The sequence below is a fragment of the Astyanax mexicanus genome, chromosome 7 (assembly GCF_023375975.1).
Source record: "Astyanax mexicanus isolate ESR-SI-001 chromosome 7, AstMex3_surface, whole genome shotgun sequence".
NCBI classification, from domain to species: Eukaryota; Metazoa; Chordata; class Actinopteri; order Characiformes; family Acestrorhamphidae; genus Astyanax; species Astyanax mexicanus.
This window is the reverse complement of record NC_064414.1, coordinates 50293555-50316533: the sequence shown is the minus strand read 5'-3', so window position 1 is coordinate 50316533 and position 22979 is coordinate 50293555. Positions and strand designations below refer to the sequence as shown.

Here is a 22979-nt window from a genome sequence, read left to right as displayed (position 1 = left end):
CGTCCTGAACAGCAGAAAAAAAACTCCTCTGCTCTGAATTTGAGTTTTTAATTTAACATTGAGTCTTTGAGCTGCACTCAGTTCCTTTCTGGCAAACAGAAACGTTCCCACCGAATTCCTCAGACTTTAGTCCATCCTCCTCTCTCTCTCTTATTTTTCCTCTTTTAAACTATTTCATAATGTGGCCAGAGAAAAAAAAAACAACTTCCAAAATCTGATGAAGAGCCTTCAGAGAGCTGAACCAACCGGCCTTTCTAAATTAGGCTCTCGCTCAGCTGTGCGTCTGATAAACAGGCTTTACAGTGAAATGAAGAAATATTTGAGTTCTGAGTGACTCGCTTCATGTTTCACTTGGCTTGGGTTTATAACTGGAATTTATGAGCAGACACATCATAACTAATCGGGTACACATAATGACATGCAATTAAAAATAATCCCTCTGATATTGTTCTACAGCCATTATCATACCATATCATAATCATAACCCTTACTCACTGCCTAATCTGACAGTGCTTGTATGTCTTATTTCTAATGAAATATAAAAACAACTGGCTGTTCTATGAACCATGAAAAGACTTTCACATAATATAATCCTAATATGTATAACTTAATAAAAAAAGATCTTGAATTGCACGTATAAACATGTAAAAAAGCTCGAGCAAATTAAAAGCACATTTGTCGAGACAGAGCGATGCCAGACCAATAAAAGACAAATGAGCTTGTCAGAACCATTTGTTGAACAGACTTTACTGACACATTTTAAGCCCTGTCCATTAATTCTGTATGAAAGCTGGACTCACACGACCTCAAGATATTTTAAAGCAGATAAATGGGTTAAAGTTCAGGATAAATCAGTCCCAGACGGGATCTTCTTCCCAGAGGAAATTGAAAAAGAAAGGACTCAGTGGTACATAAATGTCTGGATCAGAAGTGACGTTTGTTTTATGCAGAGGTGGAAAGTAATGAATTACATTTACTCAAGTTACTGTAATTGAGTAGATTTTATATTAGTAATTTGTCATTTTTAAAGTAGTTTTTAAAATAGGTAATTTTACTTTTACTCAAGGACATTTTGACACAAGTAATTTACTTTGATACATTGGAAAACTCCCCGTTACTGAGTAACAAATAAAATGTTGGGAAAAAAACAATTGTCTAAATTAAAAAATATATTAATTATTCGTGCGTGGAATAAACAGGCAATAACGTCCTCATGCAATACAAAATGTGCCCCGCTGGACAGAGCTGTCAGCTTTCAAAACTTCCACATCAAACCTGAGAAAGCATGTGGTGTAAGTATTTCTATCATTAAACAATCTGCTTTAATGTTAAAAAAAAACCATGTAAATAGCAGTTAAAGCACAGCAATGGAAAGTTACAATATAATAATGACCTGTAAAACTATAAAAATACGGTTTATAGTCACCTATATGACCATAAGTTAAAAAAGACAAAAGTTGTGGTCATATAGGTGACTATAAACCGTATTTTTTAAAAGTAAAGAAAAAAATGGATCATAGAAGCCTATGCCACTTGTTCTTGAAAATGTTTTATGGGGCGATCTGAACAAATACTGCCTGAAAGGTCCAAATTATTATGTGGAATAATAGTTCATAAAAAACAATTTAATTTATATGTTTTTACTTTTTATATCAAATAAATAAAAGTAACTATGTAACTTTTACTCAAAGTACATTTTAAATTGAGTACTTTTTACTTTTACTCGAGTAGATTTTTAGATGGGTACTTTTTTTTACTTGAGTAGAATTTTAGCAAAGTAAAGGTACTTTTACTCAATTACAATTTTTATGTACTTTTTCCACATCTGGTTATGTTTAAATATAAATAATCACGTATCTCTAAGATAATTAGAACCACAGCAAATATATATTTAAATGAATTACTATTGACTAAAATAATAATGGTAACACTTTATTTTAAGGAACACGATTTAGGCACTTGCTAATGTCTTATCATTTGCTTAATAAAGGCTTAATTATGCATTTGTAAATGATTTATACCCTATTTATTAGGCTTTATTCTGTGTAAGTGTTATTGGTGCTTATTAAAGGTCTGTGATTGATTCAATATTTATTCTGTTCTTTTTAGTATCGAATTAATGGTGAACAGAACCTCACTTTAGAATATGGTACACATCTTGGTCTATTAGTGACTTATTAAGCCCTTATTAACTCCTTATAAACTCCAGCACAGCCATCACCTTTCCAAACTCACATAGATCAAACTGCTGCCAATTATAATAACACTAATAACATGTAGAATTAGCTAATAGTTAATGCTTAATAATTTGCTTAACAGGAGGCTAACATAACTGTTTATCGTGCACTATAAGAACTAATGCAGCCATTATTAATCATTTCCACATAACAGACCCCTAATTAAGCACCAATAACACTGAATACACAGGATACAGCCTAATAAGTAGTGATTAAATAATTTCCAAATGTTTAATTAAGGCATTATTAAGCAAATAATAAGACATTAATAAGCACCTCTTTTTGTGTTCCGTAAAATAAAGTGTTACCGTAATAATTATTTTATTTTATTTTGACTTTTTCATTTTATTTGGACTCATCTAAATTTTGTTCATATTTGCATCTCATTTTTAAGCGTTTTAAGAAGAGTTGGAATATTTTATTTTTTAATGAGCAACATATTTAAGATATTAATTTAAAACATGCCTTAGAGTGTAGTTACTCTCAAGTTATTTATTTATTTTTTTATAATTAAAATACATTAATAATGACTGTGATTAAATGCAATTATTTAGATAAAAAAATAATCACAGATCACATTTTTTATTGCCTTACAGCACTATTAAAACCCTAAAATCTGGAAAATGAGGAACAAGCCTAGTCTAATCCTAATCTTATCCCTAACAATAATCTAATCCAGCATACGTTTTATGCAGAGGTGGAAAGTAATGAATTACATTTACTCAAGTTACTGTAATTGAGTAGATTTTATGAGTAATTTGTAATTTGTAAGTAGTTTTTAAAATAGGTCATTTTATTTTTACTCAACTACATTTTGAAACAAGTAATTTACTTTGCTACATTGGAAAACTCCTCGTTACACAGTAAAAAATAAAATGCTGGAAAAAAAACAATTGTCTGTAAAACTATAAAAATACAGTTTATAGTCACCTATATGACCATAACTTTTTAACAGTAAAGAAAAAAAATGGATCATAGAAACCTATGTCACTTGTTCTTGAAAATGTTTTATGGAGTGGTCTGAACAAATACTGCCTGAAAGATCCAAATTATTAGGTGGAATAATAGTTAATTAAAAACAATTGAATTTATGATTTGTTTTACTTTTTTAATAAAATAATTAAAAGTAACTATGTAGCTTTTACTCAAAGTACATTTTAAATTGAGTACTTTTTTACTTTTACTCGAGTAGATTTTTAGATGGGTACTTTTACTTTTACTTGAGTAGAATTTTAGCAAAGTAAAGGTACTTGGTACTTTTACTCAATTACATTTGCTCAGTACATTTTCCACCTCTGGTTTTATGGCAGTTTCTTGAGGATGTTGAGACTCAATGTTCAGTATTATATACTGTATATTATTTGTTCAGTATATTTTCAGGGAAACATTCACAGATTCTAACCTAAACACACCAAATAAAATGAGTAACAGTTAGATTTCTCGGACTATAAACATATTTTTTATTTACACAGTTAAAATAAACATGGATTAAAATGTTCTTGATAATTTACTGACTGTATTCAGATGATTCACTGCTGTTACATCAGTGATATGCTATGAATACAGCAACGAAGAAGAACAGCTGTTTGAACACTGTATTTGTACCATATTTCTCGTACTATAAGGCACATTATGTGACACTAGTAAAGAACTAAGTATGAAGTAAGCTTAGATTTTCAGATTTCCACTAAGGCTGGGTGCAAAATGCTAGTAGCTAATGCTAATGCTGCGCCAGCAGTGCTAGCTGGGGTTAGCAGCAGGCTACAGGCTAATATTCTCACCTCTGAAAGTCGAAAAAAAGCAAGTGCTTAGCACAGTTAGCGGCTAATGCTAATAAAATTGGCATCTCTGTGGTGCTGTTCATAAGAGGCTTTGGCCTGTTTTTCCTGTAAAGCTGCTTTGTGACAACCTTTGTTGTAAAAAGCGTTGTAAAAATAAAACTGAATTGAATTGAATTGAATTGAATGGTGAAAGAGCTAGCGCTTAGCACAGTTAGCGGCTAATGCTAATGCTGCTTCAGCCTCAGTGCTGGAGAAACTTCTAGGATTCATACATAAGGTGCACTGGATTATAAGGGTGCACTGATTAAATTTTTGAAAAATGTAAAGATTTTAAGGGCACCTTATATTGCGAAAAATATGGTAACAGTGAAACATTCTGTCTAAATCATAAAATAAAACAATTTTTTTAAATCCACTCTAATGTGAGTGAATTGACAATATTAGCTCAACAAATATCTGATTCACTTCATCTGCAAACTGGGAAAAACACATAATAAGTGGCATACAGTATTTATAATCCAACATAAATGAAATAGAAAGATTATAAATGAAGTTATTTACACAAAGAAGGAGGATTCACAGTGTAACGGGTGAAGGAGGATTTGTAGAGCTTTCAGTTTGTTTTTGGGTCGAGGGAGAGGCCCCTTCTTTCCCAAGCCCTCGAGCTGAACTTAGAAATGTTCTGCTTCTCTTTTTTCTGACGTTATTAGCAAGCGTTTGTTGCGATTGGACGGCCTCCTAAAGCTTACTCTAAAATTCAAACAGGGTCAGAGGTCATTAGCCTCTGTATTTCTAACTGGTCAGGAAAACCCAGCTGTGGGACAGAGAGCTCTATGTGGCCACTGTGCCCTTATACAACTAATCAAAGCTCTGTAGAAGAAGCTTTTCGTTAGTTTTAAAAGTTTAAAACGCTTAGAAACACATTATCCTGGGATACAATCGAGCTTATCTATACAGAACACAATACTGCAATGGTAATATTCACTCAGTAATGTACAGTGCAGTGAAAAAAATCAGATTTTCTGCATTTCTGTGCTTTTCTATATTATAATTTAGGTTTTCCCACCGTTATACAAAGAAAGAAAAAAACAAGGATTTGCTGAGAGGTAAATTATTATAAATGCCTCGTATCTGGGATGCTGTTAACTTGCGGTTTCTGAGGCTGGTTACTCTTGGTAACTCTTGCTCTTCCTTTCCTGGGGCGATCCTGATGAGAGCCAGTTTCATCATAGTGTTTTTAATGGTTTTTGTACTGCAATTTTTTTTTCTTTACTTAGTTGAGTAGTTCTTGCTTCTCATAAACTGGATTAGAACATTAGTCAAATATTCACTTTTCACTGTATACCTGTAACTCTACCTCTTCACTACTTTACAACTGATGCTCTCAAACACATTAAGAGAAATTGATGAGTTCAGCACAGCTGTTAACTGAAAGCCTGAATTCTAGGTGAATCTACCTCATAAAGCTGACTGAGAAAAAACATCAAAGGTATCTAAATCTGTCATCCAAAATATAAAATATAAACCATCTTTTTGGTTGTTTATTTTTTTTTTTACTAAATAATTCCATTTGTTTTCTTTATTTTTCTAATTTCTTCGCATTTTCTCTTTAATTTACAAGGCCAATTACCCAGCCCACTCATTAGGACTCCCCTATCCCTAGTGATCCCCCAACACACCAGGAGGGTAAAGCACACTATCACATGCCTCTTCCTTTGATACATGTGAAGTCAGACTCCGCCTCTTTTTGAACTGCTGCATTGATACAGCATCACAGCGCACTCAGAAGAAAGCGCAGCAACTCGGTTCTGATACATCAGCTCACAGATGCAGCCTTATGCTATAAATAACATCACCCTTTGGAGTGATAAGGGGAGATAGCGCTATCTACTGTAGCCACCCAGAGAGAGCAAGGCCAATTGTGCTCTCTCGGGGCTCCGGCAGCTGATGGCAAGCTGCATGACCAGGATTTGAGCAGAAACAACACAGAAAATGCAGAAAACCTTTAAAACACAGCGCTGTGAAGAAGATTACTGAGCCCTTTGATTCCAGCCCACCAATAATGAACAAAAATATTAACTGATATCAACAGTCAACAGTCCAACAGGAACAGGATAACTTTCAATGCATGGGTCCACCTTCCTGATATACCTTCTGATATACAGTCTGTTATAGATGTTATAGATCCAGATTTAGAGAACAAGCGGGAGTTTCACGCCTGAGCAGCATCAGGAAGGACCAGGGCAGCGGGGGTCTTTGGCTTTGTCCAGTTTCACACACACACACAAAGAGAATGTGACACACACCACACAGCTCCTTCCTTCCTGCAGTTTCCTGCCCCTTGAGAAAGTGTGTACACAGCCTAAACACATGTCCCAGTGTTTGTGTGCTTTGTGTGTTTTTGTGTTTGTGGGCCAAACATGCTAGACCCCTGATTGGGGCTCATTTATAGCTGACGTTCAGCTGCATCCTGCCCCCTAGCCTCCGCCCTCGCATCCTCTCTCACGGCAAAACATCAGTCGGGAAGCTTCTGGGAACACGACTTTAAATATATATCAGTCCCAGAACAACAGGCTGTGTCTTTGCTGCTGTGAAGAAAAAATGAGAAAACTTTTTTTTTAAAAACATTTTTTAGAGACGGCCTTTTGATTATATTAATTTATTTGTATTTTTTTTATGCAAAAAGCTTTTTTCCTCTTAATTTATGATTTTTTATAGCCTTAAATCTTTCTATAAAACACTTTGAATAGCCTCTGTGTGTTAAAAGAGCCATTTAAATAAACTTGCCTTGCCTTACCTTATTATACAAATAATTTTAAGGCAAAAATACCTAAGGCAAATGGCCCCAAATTTCCTCAAATTAAAGTTGTATTCTTTACATTAAAAGTTATTTTTTTTTTGGTGTCTCTTCAAAGATACTGTTTTTGGAGATACAAGGTTTTTGTTCTAAAGGCATCAATAATAAGCAGCTTCTTTCATACTGTGTCCAGCACAGAAAAGCACTAGTGTCCTCTACACTCGTGCCAGGGTTCACATAATATCGAGGTTTGCTGCAGCTGGACTGGATGGTGGTGGTGGTGAAGGTAACGGTGATGGTGTTGACAAGTTTCGTCCTCATCCTCCATCAACGGAGCTTAATACAGTTTACGGTTCGCAGTGCATCTTCCTCCAGGCCACAGATACGAGCTCCACATATCAGTTACTGTCTTTTCTCAGGCTGCGGTCGGTGTGGTTGTTGCCCTCTTGGTTCTTGCCCTGGATGCTTGTGCCATTCATTGGACTCAAGCTGGTGCTCTGGTTCTTAGATCGTCGCCAACAACACAAGCAAGACTGGAATAAGGATGAGAAGAACCACAAACACAAGACGTTAGCAAACAAGCTCATATTATAGATGCGTCCCTGCTGTAAATCCAACACAATAATATGTTAAGGTACTTTACTGGTACTATAAGATACAAGTGCATCTCAAAAAAGTAAGAGGCCACTTCAGTTTCTGAATCAGTTCCTCTGATTTTGCTATTTATAGGTAAATATATGTTTGAGTAAAATGAACATTGTTGTTTTATTCGATAACCTACAGCCAAAATTTCTCCCAAATTCCAAATAAACATATTGTAATTTAGAGCACTTATTTGCAGAAAAATGAGAAATGGCTGAATTAACAAAAAAGACGCAGAGCTTTTAGATTTCCTCAAATAATGCAAAGAAAACAAAAGTTCATATTCAGAAAGTTTCAAAAGTTAAAGAATAACCCTGTTTTTTAATTACTTTTTACATGCATTTTGGCATGTTCTCCTCCACCAGTCTTACACACTGCTTTTGGACAACTTTATGCCTTTACTCCTGATGCAAAAATTCAAGCAGTTCAGTTTGGTTTGATGGCTTGTGATCATCCATCTTCCTCTTGATTATATTCCAGAGGTTTTCAACTTGATCAAATTAAAGAAACTCAACATTTTTAGTGCCCTCTGTTTTTTGTATGGTACATTATAGTATATTATTATATATAATATAGATGTATTACACACAGATTGATCTATTTTAAGTGTTTATTTCTTTTATTGTTAATGATTATGGCTTACAGCCAATGAAAACCCAAAAATCAGTGTCTCGGAAATATATCAAAATATTATATAAGACCAATTGGTACTTTTGTCATTGTGGAAAAAGTCCTGCTGGAAAAGGAAATTCGCAACTCTATAAAAACTGTCAGCAGGGGGAAGAATTAAGTACTGTAAAAGTTTCTGGGAATACATCTATTTAATATATGAATATATGAAGACTGTTGTCAGGGTTTTAATCGGTCAGTGGAGCACCTGTGTTTTCCGCTGCCAAAAACACTTTTTGGCAGAAAGAACTTGAACACACCTCACTTCCAGACCACCACACTCATCAGTGTAGATTTGTTCCTAAACTCTGGTGCAATTTTAACAGCACAGGTTCAAGGTGTGAAAATAGACTGTTGACGGGGTGTAAGATAGCACTAAGCATTACAACGCACCTTGTGCAGGGTGTATTATAGGGCCCAATGTGTGCATACTACTGAAAAAAATATATTATTAGAATTCACATGTCCTTTCTACAGGATTCCAGCTGTAGGGGGCAATTTTGTCCACCTGGGCTTCACCTTTGTTCTGAAATCTGATTGGACCTTCCGCTCCCAGTGAACTCGATAACATCAGGCCCATTATTAGCTTCTTTTTCCATAGTGAGAGTCCAGCTCTCTCTAATCTAAAGTGCATGTGACGGTTAGATGCACATTTGATGTTCAGTATCAGACCTGGTTTATCTCTGAGCTCTTCTGGCACAATGCATGTCATGTGACCCACCCTGCTCTCCAGAGTGACTCTGTAAATTAAGCTCTGGTTGACTTTTTCCAACAGGAATGTCTCAGATCAGCAGCTTTCAGGTTGCAGAGGCCGTTTCAGAGGGAGCAAGGATAATGTCTAGCATGTGTTAGCGGGTTAGCATTAGCGTCTAGTTAAGGGGCGCAACTCACGTCAAAGCAGTTCTTGAACTTCTTGCTGACGACGTAGAGGACGATGGGGTTGATGCAGGAGTTTATAGTGGCCAGCATCAGGCCAAGGTGGTCCAGAATCAAAAGCATGCTGGAAAAAGAAACAAAAAATAGTAATTAATCGTTAGCATTTATGACAGCTATGCTATACAGATGCTATCAATTTTTTTTAGATAACATTTTACACTTACAGCAAATTATGTCAATCAAGTATTAAATGACAAGACATTATTAATCATTACAAAATCATTCAACTAATTTAGTAATGTTTAATAGTGTCTTAACTAGTGTCAATTAGTTGAGACATTACTCAACCATATAACCTTTAATCTTTATTTCTGTTGTAAATATTTTTATGTGTAATCCTTTTTAAAAAGTGTTTTGAATGAATATTGCAGTCTATGAAAAAATGTGAAATCAAGTGAAATTAGCTTATATCTTATTTAAATATATAAAATAACTCAGCTTTCAACTATACAATATTTAAGTTTTACTTCCACTATGTTTTTAGTATTCTTTCAACTGAAACTAATACTATTCTTTTTTTTTGTGTATAAATTCGAGATAAGTAAAATTACCTCCCAAATAAATGTAGGCCAGTAGATACAATAACTTAAATACATTGGAAATTAATCTTATAATATTTTATATTATATAGTTTAACTTAAAAATTAACAACATTAGTTGGTTTTGTAGACTACAGTTAAGATGAATGCATTGCTAATTTAAGATAAAACATATTTTTGCCTAGCTAGCTTAAGCTGGGGAAGATGTTTAAACTAGTCGAGCAATGTTATCAGTATAAGGTATGGTATTGCTTGAGTTTAATGGTTTAGGTTTTTGGCATAATTAACCTGACCAAGCTATTCAACCAGTATGTCACAACATTAGATAAGACCAACATTTCAAAGACATTGACCTTCAAAGATCCAGCTTAGACCATATGAAACCAGTAACCAGCAAAATCAAAAGTCACGTTTGAATTTTCAGCAGGAATAGTTTTTATTTTCATGAGGTCTGAGATGCTAATGTTTACCAAAATCAATGTTTACACCAATAAACTCAAGATCAGTACAAAGAAAGATAAAATACTGATATTTACTCACTTCAGAAGCTCACAGCGATTTTCATCATACTCAACATATATCAGTTTCTTCAGCAGTCGGCTGAGGTGCAGAGGGGACCAGCACAGAGCGAAGATCAGGACCAGGGAAAACACGGCCTTAGCCACTTCCCGTCTCTGAAGGACATAAAACCCAAATACCAGAAAATCAACATTTCCTTAAAAAAAATTCTAAAATATCACAATATCCACACACATTCCAGTTATAAAAAAACATCATTGAACAAAAAAATCTTTATTTATCTTCATTTCTCAAAAATTGCCATTTCTTAAAAATCACCATTTATTAAAAATTGCCATTTTTCAAAAAAAAAAAAATTCTCAAAAATCACCATTTATCAAAAATCACCATTTCTCAAACATTGCAATTTCTCAAAAAGAAATTCTCAAAAGTCACCATTTATCAAAAACTGACAATTAAAAAATTGCCATTTCTCAAAAATTAAAAAAAAAATCTCAAAAATGGTCTTTTCTTAAAAACTGCATTTCTCAAAAATCGTCATTAATAATAATAAATAAAAAAAGATTAAAAAGATTATGATGATGATGATGGTGTGCTGTACCTGTTTAAGGTGATCACTCAGGGCGATCCGGATGCTTCCTTTCCGGTGGGTGAGCATCTCCAGGGTCATGAGGGTGTAGAAAATGCCGGTGCAGACCAGCGGCATACAGAAATAAAACCCAAAAAGCCACCAGTCCTTCCACATAATGTACCGCTGCACACAGACAGACAGACAGACAGACAGATTAGAAATCAATAGCTGAATGTATACAATAAGTGTATAAAACTGGGTTCAGGCAGTTTTTAAACAGTTTGATTTGATTTATTTATATGAATTTCAGGGATAATACACATTAATCAACATAATTATTGCATAATTAGCCAAATTAGCCAAATAGCTAATTTCCAACTGTCATGGTTTGAGTTAGATTATTAGATATTTAGACACTTAAGATTATTCAGAGATTTTATATTCCCTTAAGAATCGAATGGGGTGTAGACATTTGAGCACCCTTTTTGTCGAAGGTGATACAAGAATAACTGATAAAACTTGTAAATAACACTGTATGTTCCAATATAATTAGTATTTGTAATAGTCAAAACAATAATAATAAAAAATACTATAATTCATTACTATAACAATGACTATATGTGAGCTTGGGCCAATGATGCCTGTAGTATAGCAAACAAAAGTAAAATCTATCACTATATCAGATAATTTTACATGCATCATTGTTGATTCATAATCTATAATTTACAATAATGTAGTCATACTTGACAGAAAACACAAAACTTGCGAAATATATAGTAACAGAGCTTCAGCGCAACAGTTTCAGACACTGCTGAAAAAAGGTATATACTCCATACAATATGGAAACAATTATATAAGTAGTGCACACAGGACGAACCTGACGTTGCTTTAAAGCACAGATTACTGAAACTGCCCGTGGAAAGATATGAAATCTGATAAAGCAACAAAAGAAGCCTGAATAAATGCTGTATACCTCCCGGCGGAACAATCACTTCCATATAATCAGACCCTAAACAAAGCCACTGGAGTAGCTCAGCTTAAATAGATGCTGGAGAAGATAAGGTTCTGATTGCATGGGAATATTTACATCAGCGCAGTGAAAACGTGAACGGGGTAATGGCTGAGATTTATGGTGGATTGGATTTTGTGAGGAGAAAGGACTGTGTGTTCCTGATCCACACACATGGCTGCGCTTTGGGCAGATAGCTGTTGTAATTGCGGATTTGTGGTCTGCTATCAATTAACTTCTCCAGGCCTGAGAACAAAGCAGCTCAGCTCAGATCCTCCCCGTCAGCTTTCACGCTTTTCACGGCTTTCTGTTTCTCATCCTCCTTTTCCTTAAATGAGCTGTTTTTCCCCTTAATCAGGAGCTCAGAGAGAGTCGGAAAGAACACTGTGTGCATTCTGTACAGATAAACTCACTATGTGGACAAAAGTATTCTCAAAAAAAATCTAAATTTCTTAAAGATCACCAGTTCTCAAAAATCACTAATTCTTAAAAATTACAATTCTCAAAAATCACAAATGTTAAAAAATCACAATTTCTCCAAAATCACTAATTCTCCAAAATCACCAGTTCTTAAAAATCACAAATTCTGAAAAATCACAATTTCTCCAAAATCACCAGTTCTTAAAAATCACAAATTCTGAAAAATCACAATTTCTCCAAAATCACTAATTCTCCAAAATCACCAGTTCTTAAAAATCACAAATTCTGAAAAATCACAATTTCTCCAAAATCACCAGTTCTTAAAAATCACAAATTCTGAAAAATCACAATTTCTCCAAAATCACTAATTCTTAAAAATGACCAATTCTCAAACATCCTCATTTGTCAAAAATCATTATTTCTTAAAAATGACCAATTCTCAAAACTCATATTTTCTTGAAAAATCATAATTTCCCCAAAATTCTATTTTCTCAAAAATTCTATTTTCTCAAAAAATCATCATTTCTCAAAAATCACAAATTCTCAAAAATCTTAAATTCTTAAAAATGACCAATTCTCAAAAAAACCCACAATTTCTCAAAAATCACCAATTCTCAAAAATCACCAATTCTTAAAAATCACCAATTCTCAAAAATCACCAATTCTTAAAAATCACCAATTCTCAAAAATCACCAATTCTTAAAAATCACCAATTCTTAAAAATCACCAATTCTCAAAATTCAACAATTCTTAAAAATGACAAATTCTCAAAAACAATAATTCAAAAATTCACAAATTCTTAAAAAATCAATTAATCTTACTATTTTATTTAAATAATGGGTATTAAAAAGTTTATCCTGTTTTTTTGTTGGAATAACTGTTTCTACTGCCCAGACAAGACCTTTTTGCACTATTTTAGAGCAATGCTGAGAGGATTTGATTCCATTCATTCACAATCTGCCAAAGTCAGAGCACACCTGGCTATTAAAGGGTATTGCAAGCAATGCACTGATTGGTTTATTGCATGTTCCACTCAAACACACCCATGATTATTAAAAAAATATATATATAAATGCCTTTTGCACGTTTTGAGCAGCACAAGGTGTACTTTTCCTGTCATTACGACAGCAAAGACATATTGACACACCCTAAACCAAGCTGCACGGTGCACGATTGACGGCTAGCCTATAGATGGCTAAAATAGAATCCTTATTCTTTAATCTCCTGTGTTTCAGCAGTAAAGACTTACATGCATGAAGTCGGTGGTGGGGACGAGCATGCAGGTGTGGATCTCCATGTTGTTGTAGTTGAAGACCTTCATGTTGAACACTATGGCCTCCGGCACGGCCAGAACGATGGACAGCACCCAAATCACCACGATTTCCACAGCCGTCAGTAAAGGGATCCCCACCCCCTGCACCCGACTCCACGAGGCCACCGCCCGGTACCTGCAATACACAGAGACACACAGTCAGAACAGAATTGGACATGCCAAACAATAGTTTTACATCAGCACAATAGATCTGAAACTAAGCAGTTAAGATGTAATTGAAGACTTTTCGTCTTAATTCAAGAGGGTTTAAAAATACTGTTTTAACTGCTAAGGAATCAGAGACTCATCCATCAAGTTAATATCAGTTTATTAACAGAGCGCACTTAAATCAATGTAAATTGACCAAAGTGCTGCACAGTGCTGAAAAATGCTCTGTCAGCTTTATGAAGCAAAGTCATCTGGAATTCAGGCTTTCAGTTAACAGCTGTGCTGAACTCGTCAAGAGTTAATTACTTGAATTTTTTGCCTCTTGATGTGTTTGAGAGCATCAGTTGTAAAGTTGTGAAGAGGTAGAGTTACAGGTATGCAGTGAATATCCTAAATAATCCATATTATTGCAAGAACTAAAGTAAAGAAAATAATTGAGAAGAGGTAGAGTTGGTATACAGTGAATAGCCCTATTTGAGAAATGTTCTAATTTATATTATGGCAAGAACTTCTTAACCAAGTAAAGAAACAAATACTTTAAGAATCCAAAACAGTTCAAGAGCTTTGAAAGTATTAAAGTGCAGTCACAAAAAATACCATAAAAAACATTACGATGGAACTGGCTCTCATCAGGACTGCCCCAGGAAAAGAAGAGCAAGAGTTCCCGGTGCTAATTACTTAAATGAGTAATGTTCTAATCCAGATTATGAGAAGAAAGAACTACTCTAACTAAGAACTAAGAAAAGGAATAAAAATCCTTTAAGAACTGAAGGTCAGTCAAATTACAATCATTGCAAAGACCATCAAAAACATTATGATGGAACTGGCACTCATCAGGACCGCCCCAGGAAAGGAGTTTGAACAGAATAGCTTTCAGCCTCAGAAACTGCAGGTTAACTTTTTTATGTAAAATGCTCTTTTATTTTTATTTGTTTTACACTTTTAAGTTACTACTATATGACTCCTTATGTGTTCCTTCATTTAGAAACGGAAATAAAAGGAATCTAAGGATAATCTTTTAAACTCATTCTGCTGCGAGGGTAATCATTCAACACCCTGACCATAATTACCATCAAATCCTCACAGCAATGTTCTAAAATCATCTAGTAAAGAAAGTATTCCCAACAGAAGCAGGATAAACTCTTTTTTAAAAGCATTGATTTTAGAATTATAAGCTTATTTTAACCCTTGTGTGGTGTTCATATTTTTGTTACTCGTTTACTTTGTTACTTGTATTTAATTCAGCAAAATTAAGCAATTTTACATTAAAAGGCTTTACACATGCTCGCTTCACCTAAATTGCAAGCAATATAAACAGCTTACATGGTTAATATTTGCTCTTTACCTTTCTTATGTTACATTTCTTTCAAAACGTGCTTCTCTTTTTTTATTAGTTTTTTAATAAAATGTAAAAGAAAATGAATTAAACTCAAGATATGAGTAGAAAATTTGTTTAGTTTCAAATTTACAAATGAAGCAATGTTTATTAGCCCTTGGCCAAACATACTGTATGTAATATAAATGTGTGTTTGTGTGTGTGTGTGTGTGTGTGTGTGTGGGGGGGGGGGTGTACAGTGTGTGTTTATTGAAAATATGTTTTGATATATGTTTTTCACAAAAAATGAGACAATGCCAATGAGTTTGAGTTAGAAAACATATTTTTTTAGTATCATTTGAAGAAAAATGTAACGGGTCCCACAGACCCGAACACCACACAAGGGTTAATCAGGATCTTGTTCTGCAGTGCACTACAAATGTTGACTTGGGTTTAAACCAACAAGCCTGTGATCGCAGAAGAAAAAGGGGTCCCACTTTATAATAAGTGTCCCTAAGTACTATGTAGTTACATGGTAACAATCCATGTAACTACAGTGTAACTACTGATGAAGTACACATTGTTACAGATTAACTACAGAGGTACAGGTTATGTAATTACACATGTGTATTAAGGTTAATTTTGACTTGTGTAAGTACACATGTGTACCAGGGGGAGTGTACTTACACAAGTAATAGAGCACATGTACTTACACTTGTGTAACAATGTGTGTGTACTTACACATGTGTAATAGTGTGTGTGATAAGTTGAGTGTAAACTTATCCAACAGATATTGTCTGATATGTAATTAGGGCTGATTGAGTGTTTTGAAAACTAAAATAATTTTTTAGATTTGATCATGGGAAGAAAAGGATGTCAGCATATCATCCCCTCAGGGGGAAAGTACTCATTGATATCCAGCACATTACCTTACTTTGTTAGCTCACCTAAAGACTCCACTTATGTTCATTCAGAACAAAAACCTACAGGTTTCCATCTTATAAATCAAATCATTAAACACTCCTTCTTTTAACATTTAATGTAATGTTTAACTATACTTAAAATGTAATATAATTAAAATGTTTCTAACCTTTATCTAGTTTTAATGGTATGATTATGTTGCCATCACATTATCAGGGATCAACCCCTCTATAACCTTGCAGATCTATAACAGCAAGTTTCAGCAAACTGAATTGTAAAGATAAAACTCCTAAATATCCTATTTATTACACTATCCCAAAAGCAGTACTCTGATTAACAACCTGTAATTTACCAGTACTTACATAATAACTACACAGGAACATTTTAAAGTGTAACATTAAAATGCTATATAATAAATATGTTTAACTTTGGTACATGTATTTCATATGTAACAGCAATGTACATACACAGTACTTACACAATAACTACACAGGAACATTTTAAATTGTAACATTAAAATCCTATATAATAAATATGTTTAACTTTGGTACACATATTTCATATGTAACAACAATGTACTTACACAGTACTTACACAATAACTACACAGGAACTGTCCACTTATTTTAAAGTGTAACATTTAATGTACTTACTGTGGGATATATATTTTTAACTTTGGTACACATATTTCATATGTAACAGCAATGTACTTACACAGTACTTACACAATAACTACACAGGAACATTTTAAATTGTAACATTAAAATCCTATATAATAAATATGTTTAACTTTGGTACACATATTTCATATGTAACAGCAATGTACTTACAGAGTACTTACACAATAACTACACCGGAACTGTCCACTTATTTTAAAGTGTAACATTTAAAATACTTATTTTCGAATAAATGTATTTAGGTTTGGTACGCATATATCATATGTAACATCAATGTACTTACACAGTACTTACACAATAACTACACAGGAACTGTCCACTTATTTTAAAGTGTAACATTTAATGTACTTACTGTGGGATATATATGTTTAACTTTGGTACACATATTTCATATGTAACAGCAATGTACTTACACAGTACTTACACAATAACTTCACAGGAACATTTTAAATTGTAACATTAAAATCCTATATAATAAATATGTTTAACTTTGGTACACATATTTCATATGTAACAACAAAGTACTTACACAGTACTTACACAATAACTACACAGGAACTGTCCACTTATTTTAAAGTGTAACATTTAAAATACTTATTTTCAAATAAATGTATTTAGGTTTGGTACGCATATATCATATGTAACATCAATGTACTTACACAGTACTTACACAATAACTACACAGGAACATTTTAAATTGTAACATTAAAATCCTATATAATAAATATGTTTAACTTTGGTACACATATTTCATATGTAACAACAATGTACTTAAACAGTACTTACACAATAACTACACAGGAACTGTCCACTTATTTTAAAGTGTAACATTTAATGTACTTACTGTGGGATATATATGTTTAACTTTGGTACACATATTTCATATGTAACAGCAATGTACTTACACAGTACTTACACAATAACTTCACAGGAACATTTTAAATTGTAACATTAAAATCCTATATAATAAATATGTTTAACTTTGGTACACATATTTCATATGTAACAACAATGTACTTACACAGTACTTACACAATAACTACACAGGAACTGTCCACTTATTTTAAAGTGTAACATTTAAAATACTTATTTTCGAATAAATGTATTTAGGTTTGGTACGCATATATCATATGTAACAGCAATGTACTTACACAGTACTTACACAATAACTACACAGGAACTGTCCACTTATTTTAAAGTGTAACATTTAAAATACTTATTTTCGAATAAATGTATTTAGGTTTGGTACACATATATCATATGTAACAGCAATGTACTTACACTGTACTTACACAATAACTACACAGGAACTGTCCACTTATTTTAAAGTGTAACACTTACTCTGACAGATCTGCGTTGGATTATAGTATCCTAAATAGTAATTTAACAGTCACTACCTAATAGATCACTTTATGAAAGTACACAATCACAAACATACAGAACACAATAGAAATGTTTATCCAATGTTTTAACAATAAAATTATCATGATAAAATAAAACATTTCCAATGAACCTCTATTTCCCTACAGCAAAAACAAACAAAAAAAAGCTCATGAATTCATGAGGCATGAATAAAAGTTCAGCATCCCTGCTTGAAGAAGCTATCTTATCATTGGAGACAATACACCTCCCACTTGTCCAACACCTGTAACACAAAGGAAAAGAGAAGTTAGAGATGATGCAAAAAAAATAAACATTTTTTGGACAATAATGCACAATTATTCATGAATTTTACCTGTCAGGTATTAAGGATCAGTAAACTCAAGTGGTGTACAGCGTTACAAAGGAGTTTATAAAGGAGCAGTATCAGCATTAGCTAACTGTAGCACTAGTTTTTTCGCTGTGCAAAGGTGCGTCATTGCTGTTTTAAAACAAGCTACATGAGATGACCTGGTAACTAATATCGGCCCGGCCTACCGAAACATGCAAGTAAAGGTGACATTAAAAAAACTAGACAAATAAAACTAATGAAACTAAAGGTTTGGAGGACATGACCTGTTTGATTTGTATTCAGGAACATGTGGATTTTAAAATGAAGTTCAGGATAGAGACAATTTTATAATTTTATTTGTTATATTTTGACATTAGCAGATTATTTATTTTTTTTAATTTTCTATTACAATTACAATTACATTTTTCAGTAATGTTCCTTATCAAACATGAAAGCTTTTTATGTAATGACTAAATAGAAATCCACGAGATTTAGTGGTGTAATGCTAGGCAAACAATTAACAAAAATCCCGGCCTGTTAATCTACATAAAAGTATAAAATTGCAAAATTTTCAAAACATGAACTACATCTCACATCATCTTTTGTGCACATTAATTAGATCAATTTGATAAAGGAGAGATCACTTGAAGTAGAGAAATGTCACATCTGGTGCTGTAGGCGCTTCTGTTCCTTCCACACTGAGCTCCAACTGAGGTTTTCAGTCTAACAACTACACTACCCAGAACGCACCACCCGCTGACATCACACACACACCCACTCACGTGACACCTCACCTGCTTCCTCCAGGAGGCCCGTAGTATTGATTACCTACCCTATTTAAGGACACTGCGCGCACACACCTGTGTCGCGTATTGCCTGGTTTCTACCACTTTACAAAGCGTTATTATTCTGTGATTGTTTTCCGTGAATGACCTTGCTTTTTGTTCTCGACTTCACTGTGGATTATCTCGTGTATTACCTCCCGACTCTGATATGGTCTTAGCCTCCAGGTATCTGTTTGCTGGCGTTATATGCTTTCTGTTTTGACTATCCCTGGACCCTGTGGATTTTTAATAAAATCTCAAAACTGGTTCCGTGAGTGTCTGTATTCCGTCCCCATCATGACAAGAAAGCTCAATTAAGTAGAAACATCCACTAGATCAAGTTTTTAGTTTGGACAAATATGAATCTGAAAAACTACAAATAAATGCTTTTTTATATAAAAAAAAAATACACTTAAGTCTAGTTTGCTTCTAAAAAGTAATGGTGAACAGGGCTGGACAATATGGCAAAATGTAGTTATTGTATTGTGGTGGATATGTTTTCGATAGCTGGTTATAAAGGCAGGTCTCTGAATGAAAACACACAGATCAAACCCACACTGCAGCTTGAGTCAGTTAGCTTAATTTTGGAATTGGCTAGACAGGGAGTCCAGGTTTAAGAAAAAATAAACTATATATATATATATATATATATATATATATATATATATATATATATATATATATATATATATATAATGTTCAACTTGCCCTGATGTGCCTGATCATTTAATTTTCAAATTGTGTTTATTAATTTGGGATTGCAGGACTGTGATCTATAATGAACGAAAATTAATTTAGCTAACTAGTTAGCTAGAAGCTGGATGTAGTGGATAGCCATAATTTAGTACAACACTGTATGTTGGTAGTTTAAAGCAGTTTTTAAACCCTGGACACTGCCCTAAACTGATTAGCTAAACAAAACAGTCCTTTACTGAGTTTACCTGTTATCCCTTAGCCCCCTATGGAGCTTCATGTTTCTCCAGCAGTGTGTTAGACACATCATACCACCACTTACCTTATTAAGTGCATTTATAGAAAGCTCTATAATATGTTGTATAATACAATGCTGTAATCTGACTTCTGTTCATTTGTAGTTCACAGTAAGACCACATGTCCTGACTTCTGCCAAAAATCTCTATGAAACGAAAAGTTACTTTCTTTTACATAAAAGGACACCATCGTAAGAAGTGCACTTAGAATAAACAAATTAAAAGCACAGGACCCAATGCTTCTAAGTATTTTTTAAGAGTGAAGAAAATGTAAATATACAACATATATTGTTATATTATTTTAAATATTAGGTGATAACTGATCAATTTTAATAATATTAATATAAACATATTTTTTTCTATGTAAATGTAATGTGGAGTAACATAGAGTAACTTAGGTTGTTAAGTCACCTTTACTTGCATGTAACTAATAATAAACAGAATACAGAAAAAATATATATTTTTTGTGATTAAAAGTAATTGGGTGTCTGCCAAACCCAACCCCCCCCCCCCCCCCCCCCAAAAAAAATCAAGCCCGCTCCTATGCCCTTGTGTGTGTGTGTGCCAGCAATGAAGTAGCTAATTACATTCATTAGAATTAATGTCCACAAAATTAATATATAGCGAGTGTTTTATGTAAACATTATATATTTAAAAAATGTTTGCGGTTATATTACACCAGCCAACTAGTCCAGTGTTTTAATGTTTTGTGTGGGCTGATTAACTCACCTTTTTCCTCAGCTGGTCTGGCAGGCATCTTTTTCCTTGCTGGTCTTGGAGGGGCCATTTTATGAAGCATTAGCAGCAGCAATCTAATGTAAACATGCAGGAACATTTACTCTTATTTCAGACAAAGTTCCAGACTCAAACACTATAGCTTCTCTCCTCCACCGTCAGCGCGCGTGCACACACACGCACACACCCACACACACCCACACACACACACACACACACACACACACACACACACACGCACACACACACACACACACACAAGCGCGCCCGCGCGCGGCTCTGCTCGCAAAAACCGGGGAAATATCGCGTTGCCTCAACAGCCAATCAAATCCGTCCGTGCTCATCCAATCAGTGGAAAATACCGGGAAATTCAAAATCCAAGTCCTCCACTAAGGCGCGCGGATCGTCAGAAAAAAGCGAAAATAACAGAGTTAACGCGGATAATGCTGATATATTTTAAAGTACAGCATAAGATGGTTTGTTTAATTCACTGCTTTAAAAACGGTAAAGGAAACAGACGACTAATTAATTGGTTTGTAAGTAAGGACTGCTGTACAGAGATCCGCCCTGCTCCTGCTCCTGCTGCTGCTGTGGGAGGAAGATGAAGCTTCAGCACACTGCAGATCAGACGGGCTTAAACGGTAAGATCTTTCATACACTATCACAATTACACATTACAGCATTCTACACAAAATACTGCTTTTAGAACTGCAAGATGTCTTCTTCTTTTTTTTACTGGCTAAATTATGCTATAACATAGTTAATATATTGACTGAATGAAAGTGTATAAATTTAAAGTTACAAAGTTATAAAGGTACAGCGTATTATTATTATTATTATTATTATTATTATTATTATTATTATTATTATTATATTGTTTTATTGTTTTATTATTACATTTTTATGGAAACAAAAAAGGCAACAACAGTCACATTTTCCATGAACAATGCACTGTACTAAATGGCTCTAACTAACTTTCTAACTACTAAAGATTTCCTCCATAAAAGTAAATCTGCTAATGTCAAAATATAACAAATACAATTATAAAATTGTCTATTTCCTGAACTTCATTTTAAAATCAACATGTTCCTGAATACAAATCAAACAGGTCATGTCCTCCAAACCTTTAGTTGTATTAGTTTTATTTGTGTAGTTTTTTTTGTCTATTTTTAAACCTGCAGAAATTGGGTTGATTCCTGTTACTGATTTGGAATTATTAAGTTGAGTAGAGAGAAAACAAACCCTCACATTTTCACAATATAAATAACTTACTTCACTGCAGAAATCACCTACACCTTTAGCCCGTATACGGGACAAGGCATTATAAGGGGTTATTTTACACTAAATCCATGTTCTTGCATAAAGTTTAATGTCTAAAGCAAAGTTCTCTTTCTCCAATAGAAAAACCTGACAGCTATCTGGACAGCTATCTGGAAAAAAATATAAAATACAGAAAAGAGTGAATATTAATATAAATGAGAATGGGTGTGCAAACCTATATGTATATAGAGCTCTGGAATAAAATTAAAAATGAATTTAGTAAAAAAAAATTCTGAATCAGTTTCTGAGTAAAATGAACATTGTTGTTTTATTCTATAAACTACAGACAACATTTCTCCCAAATTCCAAATAAAAATATTATCATTTAGAGCATTTATTTACAGAAAATGAGAAATGGCTGAAATAAAAAAAAAAAAAGATGCAGAGCTTTCAGACCTCAAATAATGCAAAGAAAACAAGTTCCTATTCATAAAGTTTTAAGAGTACAGAAATCAATATTTGGTGGAATAACCCTTACTTTTAATTACAGTTTTTATGCATCTTGGCATGTTCTCCTCCACCAGTCTTACACTGCTTTTGGATAACTTTATGCCACTCCTGCTGCAAAAAATCAAGCAATTGATTATATTCCATTATATTCCATCATTTTCTTTCTCTTATTTCTTTCCAGAGCTGTATATAGTACCAGTCAAACGTTTGGACACACATTCTCATTAATGTTTGTTCTTTATTTGAACTATTTACTGCGTTTTAGATTAATATCAAACACGTTTGCAGGTAGTTATTAGACAAAAAAGTGTTTGGTTTTCACAAACGCTTGATACAAAAACTCAACCCAAGTGGTTTGGGATGAATTGGAGCTCAGATTGTGTGAGTGAGTAGAACTAAATGAAAAAATTACATTTTCAGGGCTTTCAGAAAACAAAG

The 22979-nt window shown here is 33.7% G+C and overlaps 1 protein-coding gene across 2 annotated transcripts in view; it reads right to left on the bottom strand.

Moving 5' to 3' along the window:
- Window positions 1-3673: 3673 nt before the first annotated feature.
- The window catches only part of ednraa (endothelin receptor type Aa), a 58824-nt gene continuing 39518 nt past the window's right edge, over window positions 3674-22979 (bottom strand). For both annotated transcript variants that reach the window (XM_049481395.1, XM_007231565.4), the window contains exons 4-8: window positions 13370-13568; window positions 10722-10874; window positions 10142-10275; window positions 9018-9126; window positions 3674-7348 (exon numbers count right to left, since the gene is read on the bottom strand). In XM_049481395.1, the coding sequence (XP_049337352.1) occupies window positions 7214-7348; window positions 9018-9126; window positions 10142-10275; window positions 10722-10874; window positions 13370-13568 (730 nt within the window). In that variant the 3' untranslated portion in view covers window positions 3674-7213. The remainder of the gene's footprint in view (window positions 7349-9017; window positions 9127-10141; window positions 10276-10721; window positions 10875-13369; window positions 13569-22979) is intronic.